The sequence below is a fragment of the Aspergillus campestris genome (genome assembly GCF_002847485.1).
Source record: "Aspergillus campestris IBT 28561 chromosome Unknown P168scaffold_1, whole genome shotgun sequence".
NCBI lineage: Eukaryota > Fungi > Ascomycota > Eurotiomycetes > Eurotiales > Aspergillaceae > Aspergillus > Aspergillus campestris.
In genome coordinates this window covers 290313-310723 of record NW_020194336.1, presented here as the reverse complement: position 1 = coordinate 310723, position 20411 = coordinate 290313, and the positions used below count along the sequence as shown (strand labels likewise).

Here is a 20411-nt window from a genome sequence, read left to right as displayed (position 1 = left end):
CGTCCCGACGCATGCATAGCGGGTTCCTTAGCTAATCCTTGATAGGTTTGGCCTGTCTCTGGCAACGTCCATCATGCTGGGTATGATCATCCGCAAGAGACCCAACGAGGCCACGCGCCGTGTCCGCCAAAACAAGAATTGGTAGACATTCTCCGGTCCATGGAGTGAATCGTGGCGATTGTCGATGGCGTTTGGGAAGTTCAAGACGAACTTGTTCTGGTTCTCCATTCCTTTTTATTTCATGTACTTGTACCTGTACAGTATTGTTCATGGCGGCATGGCCAATCTCATGTCTTGCAAAAGCTCCTTGGGGAGATGCTTTTGCGCAAGAGAGAAGACCGTGGTCGCATTGCTGGTGTGTCGTTGTCTAGCCAATTAGTTTCTAGTCAATGTAGAAAGCACCGGAGTCCATCCCACTCACCTCCTCATCAGTGTTGTAACGTCACTTTCGTCGATGGTTTTTCGACCGGCGTGTTTGGCGTACGCCGCGAGGTCTTCACCGGCCTGTTCGAAGTACCAGGCCGACGCCTGCTCAATGGCCGCCAGCGTAGCCTTGCTGATCTTCGCCTTGGATCCCGCCCTCGAGGGAGCAAACCGCGTGGCCAACTTCTTCACCACGCCTGTCGGCAGGTTGGGAACAGGGATACCATGTCGCGAGAGCTTCTTCTGTTTGGTTCCTTGAAAGAGAGTGCTCTCGTCACGCAGCCCTCCCCCGAGAACCCCGGAACTCTGACTGGGCGAGACGGGAGCGGCAAGATCGAGCCCCAAGCCAAATCCGCCCGTAGCATCGCCTGCATCATCGCTGTCGTCCGACGCAGGGGTGGGCCCTGGTTCTAAATCGACTGCCGGAAGCTCGAACTCATCGTCATTCATCGGCTCGTCCTGGACCAGGTCATCACCCGGCGGGGGCGGGGACGGGAAATTGAAGTCAAAGTTGAACCGTCCAAGATCCTCCGTTTCGCCTCTGTAGAGTAGTCAGCCACAGCCTACCAAAAAGCTATAGGGGTAAGGGGGGAAAATCCACACACCCTCTATCGAAAGCACCCTGGCTCATAAGCGTTTCATCCTGGCCGTCGACATCATGCATAATACCCGTATCACCCTCATCCTCATTGTCACTTTCGAATCTAGTCGCATCGCCAAACTCGCTCAGGCGAGGCGCACCAAAACTCGCCATCGACAATCGCGCCTTGTCATGTTCGCTTGGCGCTCGGCGGGGGTATTCAACGGTAATGTCTTCTTCCTCAAAAGCCAGCGAGAAACGAGGCGGGCGTGGCTCCGGGCTACCCTCGTCCTCATCCTCTTCCTCTTCCTCCGCTAGCGGCAACGACAAACGAGGCCGCTCAATCTCAGGCTCGTTGTCGAGTTCCTCGATCTCATCTAGCTCCGGCTCCGACTCCGGCTCCAGGGCGACTTGGGGCGACGATCGGATAGGTTGAGACACAGGGGCAAGGGCTATTCAATTGGATGTTAGCAAACAATTCGGCCCGAAAGCATGACGATATCCGTGGACCATCCTACCTTTTCCGAGATTCCTCAAGATATCAAATGTCGTTTCTCGCTTGGCCGGCCCGCTTCGTCTGCGGTCACGACCGGGGGTATTTGCAGCGCGTCGCTGCATAGCACGGAGTCCATGGGGCGTAGATGGAGCGTTGACTCCTCGTTGACGGGGCGTGAGTCGCGATCGAGAAACCGATCGGTTTGCGGATGGCGTTGTTGACATTGCGAGCCGACTTGGTGTGTATGGGTAGCGTGGAAGACGCTGGAGCTATTTTAGATTAAAACCTGCCTAATTGTAAGACAAACAGAGGATCTTACCCCAGTCAGGGTGGTGTCTCCTGGTGTAGAGGTCACCGAGTTCGCGGGCCCCCGTGACCGACGGCCACGCGGTTCGGGGGTTGCGGACATGGTAGGGAATCAGCCAGGTCGATATCAAGCCAATTGGGGGACAATAATCCGAGCCAGAAGAGCTCAAACCAATGACTAGTATGCAAAGAATTAAGCGGGCAATTGGCCGCAAACCGAATCAAGTGGGGAGTTTCAGGCGGAGGTGGAGGAGTGGAAAGCGCGTCGAAACCATAATAAGAGGATCACGGGTCTTGGCGGTATCTTATCGATAAGCACGGTTGACTCAGCAAAAAAAAGTTGATCGAACCGCATTATCAATGCGACGTTTTGCGCACTCCTTCAATTCGTTATCAAGTCAAGAATTGCTGGATTTTCGACAATTCACGAAAGATATTGAAAATGGCCGCCGAAAAGCCCTCCAAATCTAACCCCTCGGCTATGTCCGCCAAGGTGGACAAGAAGCGCAAGAGACAGGCCGAGGAGCCCTCGAAGCCGGCAGAGACGCCCAGCGGCAACGCCGCGGAGCCCACCACGAAGAAAGCGAAGAGCGGAAAGGGGAAGAACAAGAAGGATCAGAAGAAGATGGATGGGGATAAGACCGAGAAGAAGGACGAGAAGCCTAAAGATACCAAGCAGACGGAGACCAAGGGTGGAATTGATGAAGCTATCGGGAAGATGGACGGCCGACTTATTGCGGACCACTTTGTGCAACGGGCGAAGCGGCATAATAAGGAATTGACTGCTGTTGAGCTGAGCGATATGTCTGTTCCTGGTGAGTCTTTCTCCTCTCCCTCTCTTCTTTGGGGGTCGCGGGTCGAGACGATGTTACGGTTGATACTGATACTATGGATATAGACTCCGCATTCCTGGACACCTCGTCTTTCGACAAACCGAGACAATTGGAGGAGCTCCCCGCATTTCTGAAGGCGTTCAGCCCTAACAAGGGCGCCAAGCTGTCCCAGGCCTCCGAAAAGAAGGGCGCACCGAATACTCTGGTTATCTCGGGCGCCGCGCTGCGATCTGCCGACGTTGTCCGGTGAGTGTCGACACAGTCATCAAAGCGTCCAAGATACTAATAGTAAATTCAGGGCATTGCGCACATTCCAGCACAAAGAGTCCATTGTCGCGAAGCTGTTCGCGAAACACATCAAGCTTGAAGAAGCTAAGCAATTCCTGCAAAGATCGCGGTATGTTCAACCACATAATCAATCAACAACGACTGCGACTAACTATATCACACAGATCGGCTATTGGTGCCGGTACGCCCGCGCGCATCTCCGACTTAATCGACGCCGGTATGTCCCTCTTCTCCTGGCTCCCTTCCACTGATATTCCATGGAATAATCAACTAACGAAGATAGGCTCCCTCAACCTCGAAGAACTCGAACGCATCGTCATCGACGGATCCTACGTGGACCAGAAACAGCGCGGCATCTTCGACATGAAGGAGACGCATTTCCCGCTGCTGAAGCTGCTGAATCGTCCGGAGCTGCGGGAGCGGTATGGGGCTAAGAAGAAGCCCATCCAGATCTTGGTGTATTGAGCGACGAAATGCGATGCATGGCGTTTGGTTCTATTTTGTCCGCTTAGAGCGAGTTACGTATTTTGTATATAATTCATTCTATGTAGTATAGTTAGTATACTACTAAGTCTTGAGACAGCTGTCGCGGTCTTTATCCCTCTTTGAGAAATTCTAACCTGCTAGACTCTATACAAAATGTACTGGCTATTACCTGCATTTGCAGAAAACAAATACTTTAATCCTCAGACACACAGTCCAATTGAACACAAAACCAAAGATCTAGGTACATAATAAGCACTGTACCTGACTGTACCTGACGCCCATCACTGATTGATATTGATATAGATAACACACACCGCCCGCCCTCTCCGCCCGGCAAAAAAGAAAAAGAAAATGTAATTTTTCTTCCTACAATTTTTCCCGCTTTCCGCGATCTTCAATCCAGCATCTTTATTACCCCCAATTTTGTTATACTGACTGGGGAGATTTTTTCGCAATTACTCAACCCATTTTTATTATTCTTTGATTATTACTTCACAACATGGGCGACAAGCGCAAGCTCGCGGCCGAGGCGGCCGAGCCTGAGTTGAAGAAGGCTAAGAAGGAGAAGAAGGACAAGAAGGAGAAGAAGGAGAAGAAGGAGAAGGTGAAGGAGGTTGTTGAGGAGCCGGTTGTTCAGGAGGAGGTTGTGGAGAAGAAGGAGAAGAAGGACAAGAAAGAGAAGAAGGACAAGAAGGAGAAGAAAGAAAAGAAGGAGAAGAAGGAGGATAAGGAAGAGAAGAAGGACAAGAAGGAGAAGAAGGAAAAGAAGGACAAGAAGGAAAAGAAAGAGAAGAAATCCAAGGACAGCGCCGAACAGCCCGAGGACGCCATGGACGTGGACGTGAAGTTCACCGAGGAAGCGCCGGCCGTCAATGGCAGCGACAAGAAGGACAAGAAGGAAAAGAAAGACAAGAAGGAGAAGAAGGACAAGAAGAAGGAGAAGAAATCCCAGGACGCCCAGCCCAACGGCGCGCAAACCGAAGAAGCGGAAGCAGAAGCCGACGAAGCCTCGTCTAGCCAGAAAGGAAACCGATTCATCGTCTTCGTTGGTATGTTCCCCTCGTTCAAAATGCATCTATATACAAATCCTTGAAACTAACAAAAAATAGGAAACCTCCCCTACTCAGCCAACACCGAGTCCCTCACAAAACACTTCGAGAAGATCGCGCCGGCCTCCGTGCGCGTCGCCACGCAAAAAGACAAGCCCACCCACAGCCGCGGCTTCGGCTTCGTCGAGTTCGACAACTACGATCGCATGAAGACCTGCCTCAAGCTCTACCACCACTCGTCGTTTGACGATGGGAAGTATCCCGCGCGACGGATCAATGTTGAGTTGACGTACGTTTCCCACACTCGCCATCCGATGTTGGCAATGATACTAATGTTAATGTCGATAGTGCCGGCGGCGGAGGCAACACCGAACACCGCAAATCGAAGATTGAAGCCAAGAACAAGAAGCTGTTCGAGGAGCGCCAGCGCGCCGTGAAGCAGACCAAGCAGGAGCAGCACAAGGGCCCGGCTGCGCAGACGGACGAATCGGATGTCTTTGCGGGTGTGCATCCTAGTCGGAGAAGGCAGATGGCTTAGATGTTATTCCCTCTTGATATATTATTTCCTTTTATCTTATTTCTTATTTCTTCTTGTATGTGGTTTTTTATGCGCTGGACTATGAAAAGTTGCATATTGGTGTTTCTTTTGAGATATCCTTTTTGTTCTCTTGTTTTGCTGTGGATAGGATAGACGGCAATTAACATTGGATTACGTACTGTACTATGGTAGATATATATGTATGGTTTTGAACTCTACATCCATTCTTGGGGAAAATAGACCGGCAAACCCATCAAGGGACATTCATTGCGTGATATTGTTTGACATGTTACATCTTTATACTGCATTAGGAGGAGCAAGAGGGAGAAAGAGTTGGACCCGTGGGAAGGACCATGGCACCGGATCAAGTGCGGACCAAGTGCAGACCAAGTGATCAAGTCGGACCAAGTAATCAAGTGCGGATCAAATATGAGGAGTAGGAGAAGGAGAAGAGGGCAGAACCAAACAATCATCAGGGGGACATTACCGAACCCCCACCAACTTAGACGCCGTGTATTAATGGTGATTATTAAGAGATCAAACGAGCAAAGGGAATCACAGGATGAGGCACTTTTTGCCCCTTTGCTTGGTGGCGGGTCGAGGGTTCAGCACGGCCCTGGAGAAGCGTCAGTCAATGAAAGGGCCAGAGTGAGGGTGAGGGATGGAGGGGGGCCGCGCATACCGAATCGCCTCGTCAAACACGCTCTTCAGATTGCGCTGGGTGAGGGCGGAACATTCTAAATACTTGTGGGCGCGAATCTCCTTGGCCACGGAGAGCGCTTGCTCGTAGGATACCGGCTCCATCTTTCTCTGGCGCAAGGTTGTGATGGTCGCGTGGTCGTCCCTCAGATCGAGCTTGGTGCCGACGAGGATGATGGGCACTCCGGGCGCGTGGTGCTCGATTTCGGGGAACCACTACATCAGGAGGAAGTCAGTGGATGGGTGGGTGCGATGGGAGGGGTTCGCGTGGACGCACCTTGGCTTTGACGTTGTCAAAGGAGGGAGGGCTGACGATGGAGAAGCAGATGAGGAAGACATCGGTCTGGGGGTAGGAGAGCGGGCGAAGGCGATCGTAATCTTCCTGTCCAGCAGTATCCCACAGTCCTAAGCTGATGGGCTTCCCATCCACCATAACACTGGCCGTATAGTTATCGAATCTGCGGGGGTCAATAGGCGAACGGGAGGTTGGTTCGGGGGGGGGGGAGGAGAGAGATGACGGACACAGTTGGGATGTATTCCCCGGGGAAGGCGTTGGTGGTGTAAGAGATCAGGAGACATGTCTAGGTAGAGATTAGCGATGATGACGCGACAGGAGAGGAGGGGATACACACTTTTCCAACGGCACCATCACCGGTCACCACACACTGTGGATTGATTAGCGGAATGTCTCAAATAAGAATGTCGATTGATGACGAGTTGAATAAGAATGTCGACTGAAGGGAAGAAGAATGAGGCGTACCTTCAACGATTGAGTTGCCGGACCCGTGGCCATGATGGGATCAAGGTTTGGGGGGAGGAGTAGAGAAGCGGAAAACAGAAGCGACCCAGAGAGGAACAAAGTAACAATGGAGAGGGGATGAGGAGAGGGAAATGCTTGGGAGGAACCAGAGAAGCAAAGCTAGGACAAGAACCAGACCCGAAAGTAGCAGCAGGCCAAAGCGGGTATCTATCTGCAAGGACAAACCACAGCAACTGATGGTTAAGTTTGAGCTCAACCACGGATGATGAAGGATGGAATCGAGGCTGGAAAATAGGAGGTGTAAGATATCCAATATAAAAGATAAATTCTAGGAATATAGAAATCGATCAATCAGAGTAAAAAAAATGAGAATTAATATAAAAATGGCCAATGACGAGAGACGATCCCAAAGGACAGTCAGGGGGCAAAAGACGAGGAAATGGGGGGGACTATTTTAGTACGGGAGGACAGGGAAAAGAAGGGAAAAGTGGAGGGAACCAAAGTAGTCGACTGAATGGATGGGTAGAAGTGGATAATGGTGGATTGACAGGAGAGTAGGATGGTCCATGCGAGGGAGAATCCAGATAGTAGGAGAGGGGAGAAGAGGAGGAGAATTGGGGAGGATTGATCAAGAGATACAGATACAGATACAGACGATAGATCACGAGAACTGGGAGCCTGAGGGAGAGATCCAAATCAACCATCCGAGGTTCAATGCAGACGGTATTCTCTCACCGTGTTTTTCCACTATGCTTTCTACTGTGAGTTCCACTGTCTCTCTACTTTTCTTACCTTTTGAACCACTCCATCCTTCCCATTTATATTCATCCCACCCTTGTTCTATAAGGTATTACAATCCATTCTTCAACGGCCCGCCAACTTAATCGACCTCCGCATGGTAATCAACATCCTCCGTCACACAGTGGCGTCTGTACCAGTATCTATCAACAGGGGATAGAAGGTTCTTACTTTCTATCCGTACTATGCATTCTACCCAGTAAGATATATGAGATATATATATATATCTTTATATATTGTAGAGATATGAAAGGTATATAAGATTAACCCCTCAACACCCCCACCGACCCAGGCAAAAATCCACTCCCAACCTTGACCTCATACGGCTTCTCCATCAGTGGCGATGCCCGACTCCCAAAGTCTCGGAAGTACGGGCTGAGGAGGTGTGTTTGGAGGGCCGTTTGATCGCGGTATCTATTTCATTAGTATATAGATACCGATATGTATATACTAGATATACTCAAGTATACACTCAAGTATATGATATAGGAGACATACCTCTCAACAACAGTAATCTCATTCCCATCCCTATTGGCAAATGCGTAGTACAGCAGCGTGTCAGGCTCGTTCGCTTGCACTTGTTTGGACAGGTCGGAGAGGTGGGTTGATAACTATTGATCATCAGTTTCTTCATCCTCTCTTTCTTCTTTTCAACCCAAGTAATATGGATGAAGAGGAAGATAGGTAACATACCTCCTCCAGCTTGCCCGCTTTCGGATACATCACCGCCACGATATTAACGCCCGCTTCTTCGGTCATCGTTTCAATCGAACTGGTCGATATTTCTCAGTAAGGACAGTGACTCTGTAGGAAAGGGAACAGTGGATTCAAAAGTAATGAATAGGATAGACCTGGATGGTTAATAAATAGCAGGCGAACTCTCGAAAACGATCATCCTGGAGAGGGGTATACGCAACCGCTCACGCGATTACTAAACTCATACTTGGGTCTCCGAGAACAGTAATACCAAACAAACATTACTTAGTATAGAGTATATTTCTGAAAAGAGAAATATATAACAGATATATATAGAGAGATATATACGCTTTATATACAGATTGGTATCCACACTCGTCATAAATCATCCACGCCTGAACTCCTTTTGTTCGTGGTTATAGCGTACCCAAGGGAGGGGGTCCTGGCACATTCCTCACATCACAGGAGGCGCTACAAAAGAATCCGGGATCCCTTCAAACACCCAGTTCAATGAATCAAACACCTCCGAAAACCCCGCCTCGCTGATAAACGCCCCGTTGTCGAAGTTGGGCGGATAGATCAGACTCGGGTCTGCGAGCGACTCGTCTGCGCGACTGAGCTGGCCGGGTCCGGTTCCGAGGTTGGTTTGCGCGGTTATGGCTGGTCCAGTTAGAAAATAAGATTCTTTTTTCTCTTTTTTACCGGGAAGATGAAAAAAAGAGAACAAACCAGGATCTTCTATACTCTTCATTGGCCGGAATCGCTGCCGCCACCGCCATACCGTGTCATACACGTGGCTCATGCTCATGCGGCACCGCACCTTCAGCTGCAGCGAGTCCTCCTCCAGCGCCGCCTCCACGCCTCCGGCATTCCACATCTGCGCCAGGATGTCCGCCAGCCGCACCGGACGGTCGTGGTCCATCACGCTGATCCGTCGGATCGCTGAGATCGCCCCGTTGAAGAGCAGCTTGCCGTGCTCGAAGTCGATGTGGCGATTGAAGACGCTCTTGAGGAGCTTCATCAGTGCGAACGCCGCCGACACAATCATCTGCAGGATGTAGTTCGTTGCGTGGCTGATCAGCTCGCCGGGGAAGGTTTCTAGGTCGAGGACTCGTCCGAGGAAGGACGTCGTGGCGATAAACAGCTTTGTGAGATCGTCACTACGCGCGTTGGCGCCTAGAAACACAAAATACCGTAGATGTAACTCGGCAGCTCGGAGATGAATCATGTTGATATCTAGTATCCATGTGTGTTAGAAAGGACCGGTTGGTGGTTTAGATAGACGTACGCGAGATGTTCCGCCCAAGCTCCACCTCCATATCCCGGAGCTCGTTCTCCAGCAGCTGCACGATCAGCAGCTTCTCCGCGCTGATGAACTCCGCCGGTTCGGGCTTGCTGCTGTACAGCGACTTCGTCACCCGATCACAGAACTTTTCGATTCGAAGACGCGTCTGGAGATCTTCCGGAGGGCTGTAGTCGGCGTCTCGCAGAGACGGTGGCTCTAGGGCCCAGTCATAGATCGTACCTGGCGGTTGTCCGTAGCCAGTGGCGACGCTATCAAGAAAGAAGTAGTCAGCATAATGTTCGAGGGGTGAGTAGAGATGACCATGGTTGCCCACTTTTGTGCTACTATATTGCAAATGACCCACGTCTGCAGACGGTCCTTGAGGGCTTCCCCTTGAGCCTCCATGCGAAAGGTGGTAAACTCCTCCGCTTGGACCGGCCGATGCAGCCCCAGCTGCATGGCAATTTGCATCATCAGTCCACTGAGCATAAAGGTCGCATCGGTCCTCTGGCTCGTCGTGGGAAGAGGCCACGTGCAGAGAAGGCAAAGGGCCTTGACCACACGATAGTCTTGGGGGACAGCGGTGATGGTCGACCAGAGGAGTCGGCTGAAGGGTCCCGAGAGTGCACTCAGTAGGCCGGGCTCGGATGGAGCCCTTCGGCTGGCAATGCAGATGATGGTCCATGCCTGCAACGGACACCGACGAAGGTACTCGTCTGGAGGCTTCTGCGCGTTCAATAGCGGTAGAAAGGGGTGATAGTACTTGAAGAACCTGAGGAGACGGGGTTAATATTGTCAACAATGGACGGGAGCGCAGGGTCCGTTACTGGTCAAATAAGCGTGCCACGCGCGGCTTCGACAAAGACACATCCTCCAATCTCCATAGATTGTCCTCCTGGGACAATATGGGCCCATCCTGGTGCATGGTCATCGGGGTGGCCAGTGGCTGAGCCCCCAACGGCGCCGACATGGGTCGTTGCCTAGCGGAAACCCCGGCGGAGTCGGGGCGACAGAACACATCTTCCGAACACTGGGATAAATCATCGCTGGCGTTGGCCTCTGTCGCCGGCGCATGTTCTCCGCTGGCTAGCCGGCGCCGGAGGTCAGCGATCTCTCGCTCCATTTCGGCATTGCGTCTGAGACATCGCTTGTCAATATGGCATTGGATGGGTCTCAGGTCCTTTTGTTCGAGCTTACCTGCGCTTGGAGATGCGCGTAAAGGTCGGCTCGACCTTGCATTCAATTTGCAGACGCCGGCAACGCGAGCATGCCGTAGCAGGGGCAGAGACAATGTCACATTTGAGCTATTCGATCTCAGCACCAGCTACAACCCATGATATTCCACGTATGTAACCAAATATGTAGTATCAAGAGTACGGGATCGATTGATATATGGACAGAAGAAAGGAAGAAAAACAAAACAATAAAAAACCAAAAAAAAAAAAAAAGAAAAGAAAAGAAAAACCTCAATACATGAGTGTCATACCTTTTGCTGCTTACATTCATTACAAGCCTTCCGACTCCCCCCCCGGCGCTTTCTCGCGACAGGCGGGGCCTTCTCCATCTTGCAAGGTTCGGAATTCCTAGAGGACTGATCGTACGCCGTCAATGGTCCGGGCATACTGGGGTGGTTCCGAGGGTCGCTAGATGCACCCGGGGGCGTTATCAGATTGACATGAGATGACAGGCCATTTGGTGCCAAAAGACTCCGATAGTCCAGATCCATCGGTGTTTTCGGCTCCTATTTAATCAGATCAAGATGGGCACCAACTACCGTGCGGGGCCGTTTAGAAACACATGCGGGACTTGGGGACGTGACGCAGAGCAGTGAACCAGCAAGACCAGCGAATTCCAGGGTGAGATGTGCCGGAAATCGGCGGAAAACGTGTGGATTTCACGATGTTTTTGGATTTGATGCGCGAAACTCGGGGGAACACGTGCTGCTGAGTAAGTGCTGAGTCAGGGTTTAGTCAGCCTGAATAGTGGATGACTGGACAGTGTATAGCAGTGCATAAGAATGGCATAGATTGGGGCGGCAGAATGACGGCAGCCCGCTCACCGCCCACCTATCGGGCCCAGAGGAGATGCGGTGGTTGGATCTCCCCTGATCGCATAACACCATCTGCTCCATAATAGGCTGCAGCCATTCTGATTGCCTTGACTTGATCATTGTCTGTCGGACACTCTCGAATTCCATCAATTGCTCCCATACTTACTATTTGACTGTTTCACTATCCCCCTCTGATCAATCTCCATGGCCGATGTTGCCTTGCCTGATAGTGCCGCTCCGGCCAACTCCTCCCCTCATGAACCCGATGCGCCCCCACTAAGTGCTGTCTCTGGTGGTCCGGCAGGAGGGACTGAACCTCCATCGGATCCGTTGTCTATCTCGGATGAGCTGAAGGCTCGTTTGGATAAAGTGATCTACTCGGATGTACGTGGCTCTCCCCCAAAGTGGGGAAAACGTCATACCCCTATCGATAGGGTACAGCTGACAGAGGACGATCGCATTGGATAGATTGGTGTCACGACTCTTTTGAACCGTTTGAAACAAAGTCTCGCATCTGCTAGGGTTCGTTTGTTCTTCTTCTCTCCCCTCCACTTGTTACGTTTCAGGAGTACGGTAGTGACTAACGGGATATCGTCCCAGGACTTCTCCACCTTTCTGAAGAAGCGCTCCAGCTTGGAAGAAGAGCATGCCCAAGGCTTGAGGAAGCTGTCTCGTTCGCTTCAAGATGCCTCTCTCCGCTCCGAAAACCGCCAGGGTACCTACAGCCAGAGCTATAACGGATTGAACCGCTTCCACGATCGCATGGCCGACCATGGACTCCAGTTTTCCGTGTCGTTGCAGCAGATGGCCGACGACCTGCATGAGCTGGCCGCGAACATCGAGAAGGGCCGGAAACAGTGGAAGGCCACGGGTCTGACGGCAGAGAAACGGGTGCTGGAAGCCGAGACGGCGGCGGAGAAGGCCAAGTCCAAGTATGAATCGCTGGCGGAGCAGTACGACCGCGTGAAGACGGGCGACAAGCAGGGGGGCAAGTTTGGTCTCAAGGGCCCCAAGTCGGCGGCTCAGCATGAGGAGGAGTTGCTGCGCAAGGTGCAGAACGCCGACTCGGACTACGCCGCCAAGGTCCAGGCCGCCCAGACGGCGCGGAAGGAGTTGATTGCGACCCACCGCCCCCAGGCAGTGCAGAACATCCAGCAATTAATATCTGAGTGTGACTCGGGGCTGGCCTTGCAGCTCCAGAAGTTTGGTATGTACGGTTCTCGACGATCTCTTGACGCTGGACTGACCTGGATGTATAGCCACGTTCAACGAGAAGTTGCTCCTGGGCCAAGGTATGACCATCAGCCCGTTGAAGGACGGTGTGGGAACGGCCGCTATTGGGCCTAAGAGCCTCTACGAGGTGGTCTTCCAAATCGACAACCAGAAAGACTATCACGAATATATCCTAAGCCACGCAAATAACCCCGGCGCTGTGACGTCGGAACAGATCAAATACGAGCGGCATCCGGTGAGTCTCTCCTGTCCAGCTCTCTAGGTCACCGCCTAATCCTGTCCTCAGACACTTGCAGGGACGTCGTCGGGCCCTCCTGCGCCAATGTCACAGACCAGCACGCAGCACAAGCGCCAATCGACCATGCTCCCTTCGACATTCTCGCAGCCGAACCTCACTTCTACGCAAGCACCTACGCAAGCGCCAGCGCCGGCGCCGGCGCCGGCACCAGCCTCAAACACCCCGCAGCTCCCGTACCCGCATAACCCCGATTCATTCGGATCAGCTCCCTTCCAGCAGCCCACCTACGCCCAGGGACCCCCGCCGCCAGAGAAGGTGCTGACCGTGGTCGGTGGCCTACCATCACCTGTAAACAATGTGCAGCAGCAGCACCTCCCGCCGCTGAAGCCCGTGTTTGGCGTCTCACTGGAGGAGCTATACGAGAGAGACGGGACCGCTGTCCCCATGATCGTGTACCAATGCTTCCAGGCCATCGAGCTGTTTGGACTGGACATGGAAGGAATCTATCGACTGTCGGGCAGTGCGACCCAAATCGCGCAGCTGAAGTCCCTCTTCGACAATGGTGAGTTGCCTCTTCCCTCTTCCTAATTAGCTATCGGCTCTCTGACTGGAAGCGACAGATTCCTCCCAAGTGGATTTCACGAACCCCGAGAACTTCCACCACGACGTGAACAGTGTGGCCGGCCTCCTCAAGCAGTTCTTCAGGGACTTGCCGGATCCGCTATTCACCGCCCAGTCATATACCGAATTTGTCAACGCAGCTCGTACGTATCAAACCGCAAGTCTCGTTGAAACTAAACGCTGACACGGAATCTCAGGCCTTGACGATGACACCCAACGTCGCGACACCATCCACGCGCTGGTGAACAACCTGCCAGACGCTCATTACGCCACCCTGAGGGCCCTCGTCCTGGTACACCCCTAGCCCCTCTACACACCCGTAAAAACCAAACTAACCACCACCCAGCACCTCAACAAAATCCAAGAGCACTACACGCAAAACCGCATGAACGCGGGCAACATCGCCATCTGCTTCGGGTAAGCCCTCCCCCTCTCATATCCCACATCCCATCAACGGTCACAAATCTAACGCGATAAACAGACCAACCCTCATGGGCGCCAGCTCCCACGGCAACATCGCAGACGCAGGATGGCAAGTGCGCGTCATCGAGACCGTCCTCGTCAATACCTTCCAGATCTTCGACGACGACTGATTGATTCGATTCGTAATGAATGAATGCTAGCTACTATTTGTAACTTGGAATATGCGTGTCTTTTTATCTCCTCCGCTTGCTATATCTTTTTTCCCTGTTTATCTATTTCCCCTTGTGTTCTTTAAGTTGGCTATCTATGACGTTCTCAGATTCCGTCGTCTGGGTTGTTCATCACTTGTTTATTACCTGCTACTTATACCTGCTACCGATACCTATACCTACTACCTACTTCTTACTTACTATCACATACTTGTTACTACCTACCTATTTCATACTACACATATACCCTCCACACATCTGGATCATTATGAAAATTCCACTCCCAACTAAACCTTACTGCAACTAGCGCCAGTCCCCCATGTGATGAATCCATCCACTTATCTATCCATCACCCTCCCTCCCTCTACTGACGAGACAAGAAGAGAGAGGAAGTGAGAGAGTGGGACGAGAGAGACAAGATACCATTGAATTAATTTTTATGAACGTTTTGTCCGGTTTCTTCTGGTATATCTTTCTCTTCTTTCTATGTATGATTTGATAGGGTCGAACTTCTTTACTAAATATCAACCTTGCTATTTCTTTCTTCTTTTCTTTTCTTTCTTTTATTTGTTGATGTTGTATATTGTGAGTTGTATGGTTGTAGGGGTGTTATGTTAAGAGGTTCGATTTATTCAAACTGGGAGATGATAGATGGCGGTCCGGGTTTGATGAAACCTTGAGAAATGGTTACTAGTCAACTACGATACTACACGAACAATGTCATAAGGTTAAACGGTAAACGAGTACGTAAATCATAGATGTTTCATTCGAAGCGACAGTACTGATCCAGTCTCTCAGAACTAATACACTGAACTTAACAAAGAACAGGGTAATATCAAAGATCGACGAGTAGCAACCTTCTGACCGTGCCGGTACGTTCCTCCGGCTTCCGCAAAGCATTAAGTCACACCGAAGACACGACGAAAAAAGAAGAAACCAGGTCCGAAACAAAAGCGTAACAAAAAGAAACACATCTATGCCGATAGTGGGTATCTACCAACGCCTCGTTCCGTCATATTCCCATGTTGAATAGCAGTCGAGTCAGGACAAGGCCCACTCTCCCCTCAATCACCCATGGGTGATCGAAGGGGATCTAACAAGTAAAGATCAAAGACTCGTGCATCGTTCGACAGAAGGCCCAAGTCCGGTATACCGAGCACAGAATGGGTAAAGAAAGATAGAAGACAAGAGACGGAGTGCCACGGTCGTCTACGCAGTGATTGCGAGAACAACCGCGGACGGATGGCACACCATGCCCTCTACTCATCCATTCCGGGGGTACCGTAGACTTGGGGGGATGGGACCGGAACGGGGCGTGGTGACACGCTTAGAATCCATGGACCTTGATGGTCTTGGCATCAAGCTCAAGACCTTCCTTCTTATCGGTCAAAAACTCCTGAACATCCTTGCGCTGGTCTCCCTGCAGCTGAATCACCTCGCCCATCTCGGTATCGTTGACGATGGTGCCATTGCAAGCTGAGCGACGTTAGTGAAGCTCGACGGCGACAATCGGGGGTAGAAGATAACATACCGAATTTCTTCTTGATCACCTTCAAAATCTTCTTCTGGTCAAACTTCTTGGGAAGACCCTGGACGGTGGTCAAGGTCTTACGACCATTGCGCTCTGTAAGCGGGAAGTCAGTCATACGTCGTCATTCGTCATCGTGAGACAGTGCCAAGGCGGCAGTCTGGCACAACCGAACAAAAAGACCACAATAAAATAGAAGAGACATACGCTGAATCCGTATATGGATGTAATTTTGAGACTGTTTAGTCTCGCCGGTGTCTTCGTCAGCTTCGGCGAAGGGGTCTGCAGACGGGCACGTGTTAGCAGCCTGAGGCATACAAGAAACTGGCTGGAATCTACCCCGCCGACACCGTCGATCCAGGAGCCACGCGGATCTCACGCGAGCATCTGCACGCCGATCCAGACCGACCAGAGGGGGATGTAGTCCAACTGGCATCCCCGACGGACTAGTCTGGACAAGGCAGGCGATGGAGAGTGGATGTGAAGGGGCAGACAGCCAACGAAGGGAGGGTGGCGACTGTGGACTTACCGAAGGACTTGAGGTTTTCGATGGACATAAACTCGGCCTTTTGCGATAAACGGCTCTTAAAAGCTGTAGGTAGAAGGGAACGGTGGAAGAGAATTAAAATCTCTTAAAACGAAGCGATCGTAGGAGTTGGTGGGGTGAGGGGGGAGTGTGGAAAAGTGGTGAGAGATGGATGGAGAACGAGGATCAGGGAGAATCGGGAAGAGAAGGTGGGAGAAGGGAATAAGAAGAGCCTTTTGAGGGGCTGTGGGGGAAGGCGGTGTGTGGCGGGTCCTGACTCAGCCGGGCTCGTATCTTCCATTTTGCTTCTTCTTTACCTTCAATGATACATCCTCTAACATTGGTTCTGTTTGACGCTCTGGTTGCTTTACTCTTTCTTTTCTCTTTCTTCTCTTTATTACCTATTCACTACTTCAATATCTCCTGACAATATCCTGGTTGATTCCCTGGTTGATAGAGTGGCAAACCCCCTTGAGACCCATCTGACATGCATCTCAACATGCGTTTCTGCCCTTTCCCCTTCCAGTAAAGACCGGGCGCGGTCTTTGGGTTGCGCCCAACGCGCACGTCGCACAGTTCGATCAGGTAGGAATCGGTAGGGATCTATCTCCTATCATGGTCGTGGTGATAGGGATTACCCTTTTCTCTCTCCTGTGGAGCATGGATGGCGTGGCGATCTCGATTGGGAACGGGCACGTGATCTTACCATTGGGTGCATGACGATACGACTGACGACTCCGTACGGATGGGGCAGTAGGGTTGAGAGGTTGAAATTATTATATTACTAGTACAATGCCACTCGGATATGATGGCCTGAGTGAGATTGAGTCTCCTGAAGAAACCGGGGCGTGCTATTAAATCCACCTCGTGTCCTCTTTCCCAACCGCACCCCGCAAACCGGTCGCAAGCGCTGTCGGCAGCCCGGATGTGAAGGATGTTCACACCCTTCACATCGGCAGGTTTTTTTATGTTTGTTTCGATGGGTATCATAGAATCGGGAATTCCGGCATCTAGGGGGAAGGAGTCGGGGTGGTAGCGGCACCCCCGCCGGCGGGCGTCGGAGGCATGAAGATGGGGAAGTATGTCTGTAGCATGAAGCCATGTAAGCCAACACGCCTCACAGGACAACAACACCAAAACAGCACCAAACCACGGGAGTGAAAGACGGAAAAGCAGTAGAAAAAGGGAAAAAAGCAACAACATACCACAACCAGTGCCATCACTTCAATCGGTCCCTTGAGGTTAGCGGGCAAGATCCATGCAACTGCGGACGTGGACAGCAAAGGGATGACGAACAAGACATTCCAACCGACATGTAGCCCGGTGTGCTCGCAGTTTCCTTCTGGTCCGGCGTCTCTCCGAGCCAGGATTGGAGGGCGAAAACGAACGAGACCCTAGGTGATGATGTTAGTTGAGGGGTGGGATAGACGGGCGTAACAACACCGGTCGACTCACCATCCAATCATCCTGTACGCGCACACCAGTCAGATACCAATGAATCCAGTGTATTCCGTATATGCGATCGCGCCTCACCTGTTCCGGGTAAACATCTAGCGACAATATTAGCGGTCATGGACGGAGATGGTGAAGGCGCTGGTGAACCTACCGCCGCCATGGGCAAGGTGCTGGACATGGTGCCTGTATGCCATGGTATTAACCACCCATCCTTCTCCAAGTATCTCCCGGCAGATCAACCACTGCGGGGTACAGAGGAAGAGAGAGAGAGGTACCAGTCATGTCGGTTTCATCTTTGGTCTTCGGCGGATCGATGTAGGGGATGGCTAGAATTCCAATGCGATGAGCATGAGCGACCGAGTGTTTCCAACGACAACAGCCACCCAGAGCCAGTCTGGGATGGCACCAGCGACGTACCCAGATCCAGCCTCCGCATATCCTTTTTCGCAGCCATTGTCGGGAGTTGAGGGTGAAATTGTTATTGTGCTTGAATTGGCGCAGTCGGATTGGGGGAAGATGGAACTGGCCACTCCGGCGAGGTTGTCGGTGCCAAGACTGGCTGCGGCAATCTCGCCGGGGAAGCGATGCCAGTTGGCGGTGGATTACAGTCGTCTGTCTTACTCTGAGTGAACTACGGACACCATCATTACTATAACCATTGGTCGGGAATTCTAACTATTTTCTCAGGTCGTTATTCTAAACAACGTCGGTTGGAATTGAGCTCCACGGAATCCATGGGAGGGTTAGGTAGGTCAAGATAATTGGCTAACTGGTTTCGGCCGGATTGCGACACGCAAGACAAAGAGTCCAAGAGCCATCATTCCATGGATTCTCGGTTGTGTTGAGTAACTCTGGGGTAACTCTATATCCTCTGGAATCCACTGATAGTACCGGAGGCGAATCATCCGTCAATCATGAACGAATATGATTAGCTATCATGATCCCTTATCATGAGGATTTGTTTGAATGAACCATGTAAGTGTGACATGCTGATATGTACTCCGTATAGGCCGAGGGTAAGTCGCCCCTATCAGTCAGTCCATCTGTCGGTCAGGATCAGCCGCAGCAAACCGTTCCGCTTACTCCATACCACTCTCAACGGATGGATCAATCTTGCTTTTTGTCAGACCTGGAATGATTGACAGAGGCAAATTGGTGACCTGACCCCGTACTCTGCAGACGATAAGAAACGAAGAATACCTTTACCTAACCGCATCTATTCGGGTCGACATCGACCGACTACTAGTGGCGGAGTCAATGTCATAGTGTGTAAATATAGGACAACCTGACCCCCTAGACCCCAGAAAACACGGATCCCCGGTGATTCGGCCCCGGCCGCGGTCATCCTTGGTGATACGGAGGATCAACCAAGCGAACGGATAGCTGCGTCGTCTTGATGTCTTGGTTTGCATCTGATGTGCTTGTGTCCCGAGGGCAGGCGAAGTTTGCGTTGATAGGGTTGCACGGCAGTTGCATCTGCTGGTGCATAGCTTTCCTTTTTTTTTCTTCTTCTTCTTCTTCTTCTTCTTCTCTTTCTCTTTCTCTCTCTTTCTCTATGGGGAAGTTTTATGGGGAGGGCTTCAACGCCAATGTGTTACAACGGGGAAGTATGGGTCGATAACATGTTCCTCCACCCATGGTACATGTTGGAGAAGACCTCGGACCTGAAATCCGGACGTGAGAAAATGAAATCAATAAAACCACGAAAGAAACTTTAGAATGAGGAGAGATGGCGCAATGTCAATCCATGTTTGGTGGTTGTATTGCGGAGATGATCCACGTATATCATGCCACCGACTGGACCAAAACAGAACCCCTTATCGAATGGAAGGAAAACTCTGTTGAACGATACAGTATCATCCATAATACGTAGGAATTTCATCAGCATTCTGGCAGCTGATTGGCATGCTCATCATCTGATGCCAAGATGGATTGTTGTGGATTGATTTGCCGGATAACCCGATGCTGGCCCAGGCATCAACCCTAGGTGGACGCTATCAATCGGACTACAGACGGGGAGTCTTCCGTTGGGCCACTTCTGGTGGATCATTTCGTGATAGATAAATCAACAATTCAAATCAGATCTCCGCCCGACTCATCCATGATGTATGAAGCAAACATGACTCGTAAGAGAAACAGTTGATATTGACTGATGAGGTGGACAAAGTGGAGTGGATGAAGAAGCCGTCTGATAGTTACGTGGTGAGAGGTTTCCGGTATCGTTACATGTACTATCCTGTATTGTGGTGTATTAGAACGGGCCGATGTTTCAATTGTATAGGGAGTGTGCTTCATCAGTCAGATTATAAGAGAAAGGGGTGGTGTCATGACCGGTAATCGGTACCGCCATCTCCGAGACTCCACCGTAATTGCGGTCACAATACGTTATCTGGAGATCTCAGAGGGAACTCCAGTCCACGACGGAGTACTTCCAGCTCTCTCTCTCTCTCTCTCTCTCTCCAGAGTTTATCTGGACTGGATCCTTTTTCCTCGGATTTGTCTTTTCCTCTTTCTCTTCTCTTCTCTCTTTTTAGGATCTCTGTCGTGTCCTTTCCATTCATCTGCCAATTCTGCGACTCTTTTCTTGACAAAATTGGACCTGGTTCAGCTCTGGTCCTCTCTCTACCGGTCTCTCTACCTCTACGGTTGCCCGACCTCGCCCCGAGAGACGCCCTCTGTCTCCCGTTCCCGCGACGGTGTTATTCCGCCTCGCTCCTCTCCCCTCCCCCCTTCTTCAGAGACCCCATTATCGAATACCGTCGTTGCAAGTCGCCTTGGATTTTTACACCCTCGTCGCCCGGTGGTTGATATAAACAGTCTCGTCGCATTTGAAGTGTGCTTTGACCTTTTTTTCTTACTTTTTCTTTTCTTTTTCCCTTCGTCCGCATCCC

General features: G+C 51.2%; 10 protein-coding genes across 10 annotated transcripts; 4 read left to right on the top strand and 6 right to left on the bottom strand.

Moving 5' to 3' along the window:
• Positions 1 to 67: 67 nt before the first annotated feature.
• On the bottom strand, positions 68 to 2049 carry P168DRAFT_2390 (uncharacterized protein). Its single transcript, XM_024833642.1, has 5 exons — positions 1819 to 2049; positions 1522 to 1768; positions 1029 to 1455; positions 422 to 964; positions 68 to 367 (listed from the first exon to the last, which is right to left on the bottom strand). The coding sequence occupies exons 1-5, from the start codon at positions 1906 to 1908 to the stop codon at positions 268 to 270; spliced, it is 1407 nt and encodes a 468-aa protein (XP_024696380.1). The 5' UTR covers positions 1909 to 2049; the 3' UTR covers positions 68 to 267.
• A 128-nt stretch (positions 2050 to 2177) lies between these two features.
• On the top strand, positions 2178 to 3504 carry P168DRAFT_323016 (uncharacterized protein). Its single transcript, XM_024840628.1, has 5 exons — positions 2178 to 2620; positions 2704 to 2884; positions 2937 to 3035; positions 3091 to 3143; positions 3210 to 3504. The coding sequence occupies exons 1-5, from the start codon at positions 2248 to 2250 to the stop codon at positions 3389 to 3391; spliced, it is 888 nt and encodes a 295-aa protein (XP_024696379.1). The 5' UTR covers positions 2178 to 2247; the 3' UTR covers positions 3392 to 3504.
• Positions 3505 to 3911: 407 nt separating this feature from the next.
• P168DRAFT_300604 (RNA-binding protein) lies at positions 3912 to 4999 on the top strand (the record flags this gene model as incomplete). The annotated part of the gene is made up of 3 exons (XM_024838444.1): positions 3912 to 4461; positions 4522 to 4750; positions 4810 to 4999. The coding sequence occupies 3 exons, from the start codon at positions 3912 to 3914 to the stop codon at positions 4997 to 4999; spliced, it is 969 nt and encodes a 322-aa protein (XP_024696378.1).
• Positions 5000 to 5554: 555 nt separating this feature from the next.
• Positions 5555 to 6491, bottom strand: racA (putative Rho GTPase Rac; the record flags this gene model as incomplete). Its single annotated transcript, XM_024837934.1, has 6 exons — positions 5555 to 5615; positions 5682 to 5914; positions 5976 to 6156; positions 6221 to 6279; positions 6331 to 6363; positions 6459 to 6491. The coding sequence occupies 6 exons, from the start codon at positions 6489 to 6491 to the stop codon at positions 5555 to 5557; spliced, it is 600 nt and encodes a 199-aa protein (XP_024696377.1).
• Positions 6492 to 7519: 1028 nt separating this feature from the next.
• On the bottom strand, positions 7520 to 8105 carry P168DRAFT_300602 (putative quinol monooxygenase; the record flags this gene model as incomplete). The annotated part of the gene is made up of 3 exons (XM_024838443.1): positions 7950 to 8105; positions 7755 to 7867; positions 7520 to 7670 (listed from the first exon to the last, which is right to left on the bottom strand). Exons 1-3 carry the CDS (start codon positions 8013 to 8015, stop codon positions 7520 to 7522), a joined length of 330 nt encoding a protein of 109 aa, XP_024696376.1. The 5' UTR covers positions 8016 to 8105.
• A 184-nt stretch (positions 8106 to 8289) lies between these two features.
• P168DRAFT_2335 (transcription factor domain-containing protein) lies at positions 8290 to 11114 on the bottom strand. Its single transcript, XM_024833369.1, has 6 exons — positions 10724 to 11114; positions 10435 to 10541; positions 10065 to 10373; positions 9572 to 10009; positions 9241 to 9506; positions 8290 to 9188 (listed from the first exon to the last, which is right to left on the bottom strand). The coding sequence occupies exons 1-6, from the start codon at positions 10961 to 10963 to the stop codon at positions 8407 to 8409; spliced, it is 2142 nt and encodes a 713-aa protein (XP_024696375.1). The 5' UTR covers positions 10964 to 11114; the 3' UTR covers positions 8290 to 8406.
• Positions 11115 to 11491: 377 nt separating this feature from the next.
• rgd1 (putative Rho GTPase activator (Rgd1)) lies at positions 11492 to 13972 on the top strand (the record flags this gene model as incomplete). Its single annotated transcript, XM_024833216.1, has 9 exons — positions 11492 to 11671; positions 11756 to 11809; positions 11888 to 12494; positions 12547 to 12755; positions 12807 to 13320; positions 13373 to 13522; positions 13577 to 13671; positions 13726 to 13796; positions 13861 to 13972. The coding sequence occupies 9 exons, from the start codon at positions 11492 to 11494 to the stop codon at positions 13970 to 13972; spliced, it is 1992 nt and encodes a 663-aa protein (XP_024696374.1).
• Positions 13973 to 15087: 1115 nt separating this feature from the next.
• On the bottom strand, positions 15088 to 16144 carry P168DRAFT_2112 (translation initiation factor eIF1). The gene is made up of 4 exons (XM_024833055.1): positions 16069 to 16144; positions 15747 to 15821; positions 15543 to 15635; positions 15088 to 15487 (listed from the first exon to the last, which is right to left on the bottom strand). Exons 1-4 carry the CDS (start codon positions 16094 to 16096, stop codon positions 15339 to 15341), a joined length of 345 nt encoding a protein of 114 aa, XP_024696373.1. The 5' UTR covers positions 16097 to 16144; the 3' UTR covers positions 15088 to 15338.
• Positions 16145 to 17075: 931 nt separating this feature from the next.
• On the bottom strand, positions 17076 to 17974 carry P168DRAFT_313924 (uncharacterized protein; the record flags this gene model as incomplete). The annotated part of the gene is made up of 7 exons (XM_024839717.1): positions 17076 to 17150; positions 17375 to 17459; positions 17521 to 17532; positions 17599 to 17615; positions 17672 to 17703; positions 17796 to 17846; positions 17938 to 17974. The coding sequence occupies 7 exons, from the start codon at positions 17972 to 17974 to the stop codon at positions 17076 to 17078; spliced, it is 309 nt and encodes a 102-aa protein (XP_024696372.1).
• An 815-nt stretch (positions 17975 to 18789) lies between these two features.
• P168DRAFT_2227 (uncharacterized protein) lies at positions 18790 to 19224 on the top strand. The gene has a single exon (XM_024833108.1). The coding sequence runs from the start codon at positions 18917 to 18919 to the stop codon at positions 19139 to 19141; it is 225 nt and encodes a 74-aa protein (XP_024696371.1). The 5' UTR covers positions 18790 to 18916; the 3' UTR covers positions 19142 to 19224.
• Positions 19225 to 20411: the final 1187 nt, after the last annotated feature.

Bases quoted from the DNA above. Each gene is read 5' to 3' on its own strand.
- P168DRAFT_2390 (XM_024833642.1), bottom strand. From the start codon at position 1,908: ATGTCCGCAACCCCCGAACCGCGTGGCCGTCGGTCACGGGGGCCCGCG. The intron at 1,769-1,818 runs GTAAGATCCTCT...AATCTAAAATAG, and splicing joins GAGACACCACCCTGACTGGG to CTCCAGCGTCTTCCACGCTA. The intron at 965-1,028 runs GTGTGTGGATTT...ACTACTCTACAG, and splicing joins CAGGGTGCTTTCGATAGAGG to AGGCGAAACGGAGGATCTTG.
- P168DRAFT_2335 (XM_024833369.1), bottom strand. From the start codon at position 10,963: ATGGATCTGGACTATCGGAGTCTTTTGGCACCAAATGGCCTGTCATCT. The intron at 10,010-10,064 runs GTAACGGACCCT...CCGTCTCCTCAG, and splicing joins GTGGCACGCTTATTTGACCA to GTTCTTCAAGTACTATCACC. The intron at 9,507-9,571 runs GTGGGCAACCAT...CTTTCTTGATAG, and splicing joins TGCAATATAGTAGCACAAAA to CGTCGCCACTGGCTACGGAC.
- P168DRAFT_2227 (XM_024833108.1), top strand. From the start codon at position 18,917: ATGTCTTGGTTTGCATCTGATGTGCTTGTGTCCCGAGGGCAGGCGAAG.
- P168DRAFT_2112 (XM_024833055.1), bottom strand. From the start codon at position 16,096: ATGTCCATCGAAAACCTCAAGTCCTTCG. The intron at 15,636-15,746 runs GTATGTCTCTTC...TCCCGCTTACAG, and splicing joins CATCCATATACGGATTCAGC to AGCGCAATGGTCGTAAGACC. The intron at 15,488-15,542 runs GTATGTTATCTT...AACGTCGCTCAG, and splicing joins GGTGATCAAGAAGAAATTCG to CTTGCAATGGCACCATCGTC.
- P168DRAFT_323016 (XM_024840628.1), top strand. From the start codon at position 2,248: ATGGCCGCCGAAAAGCCCTCCAAATCTAACCCCTCGGCTATGTCCGCC. The intron at 2,885-2,936 runs GTGAGTGTCGAC...TAGTAAATTCAG, and splicing joins CGATCTGCCGACGTTGTCCG to GGCATTGCGCACATTCCAGC. The intron at 3,144-3,209 runs GTATGTCCCTCT...TAACGAAGATAG, and splicing joins CTCCGACTTAATCGACGCCG to GCTCCCTCAACCTCGAAGAA.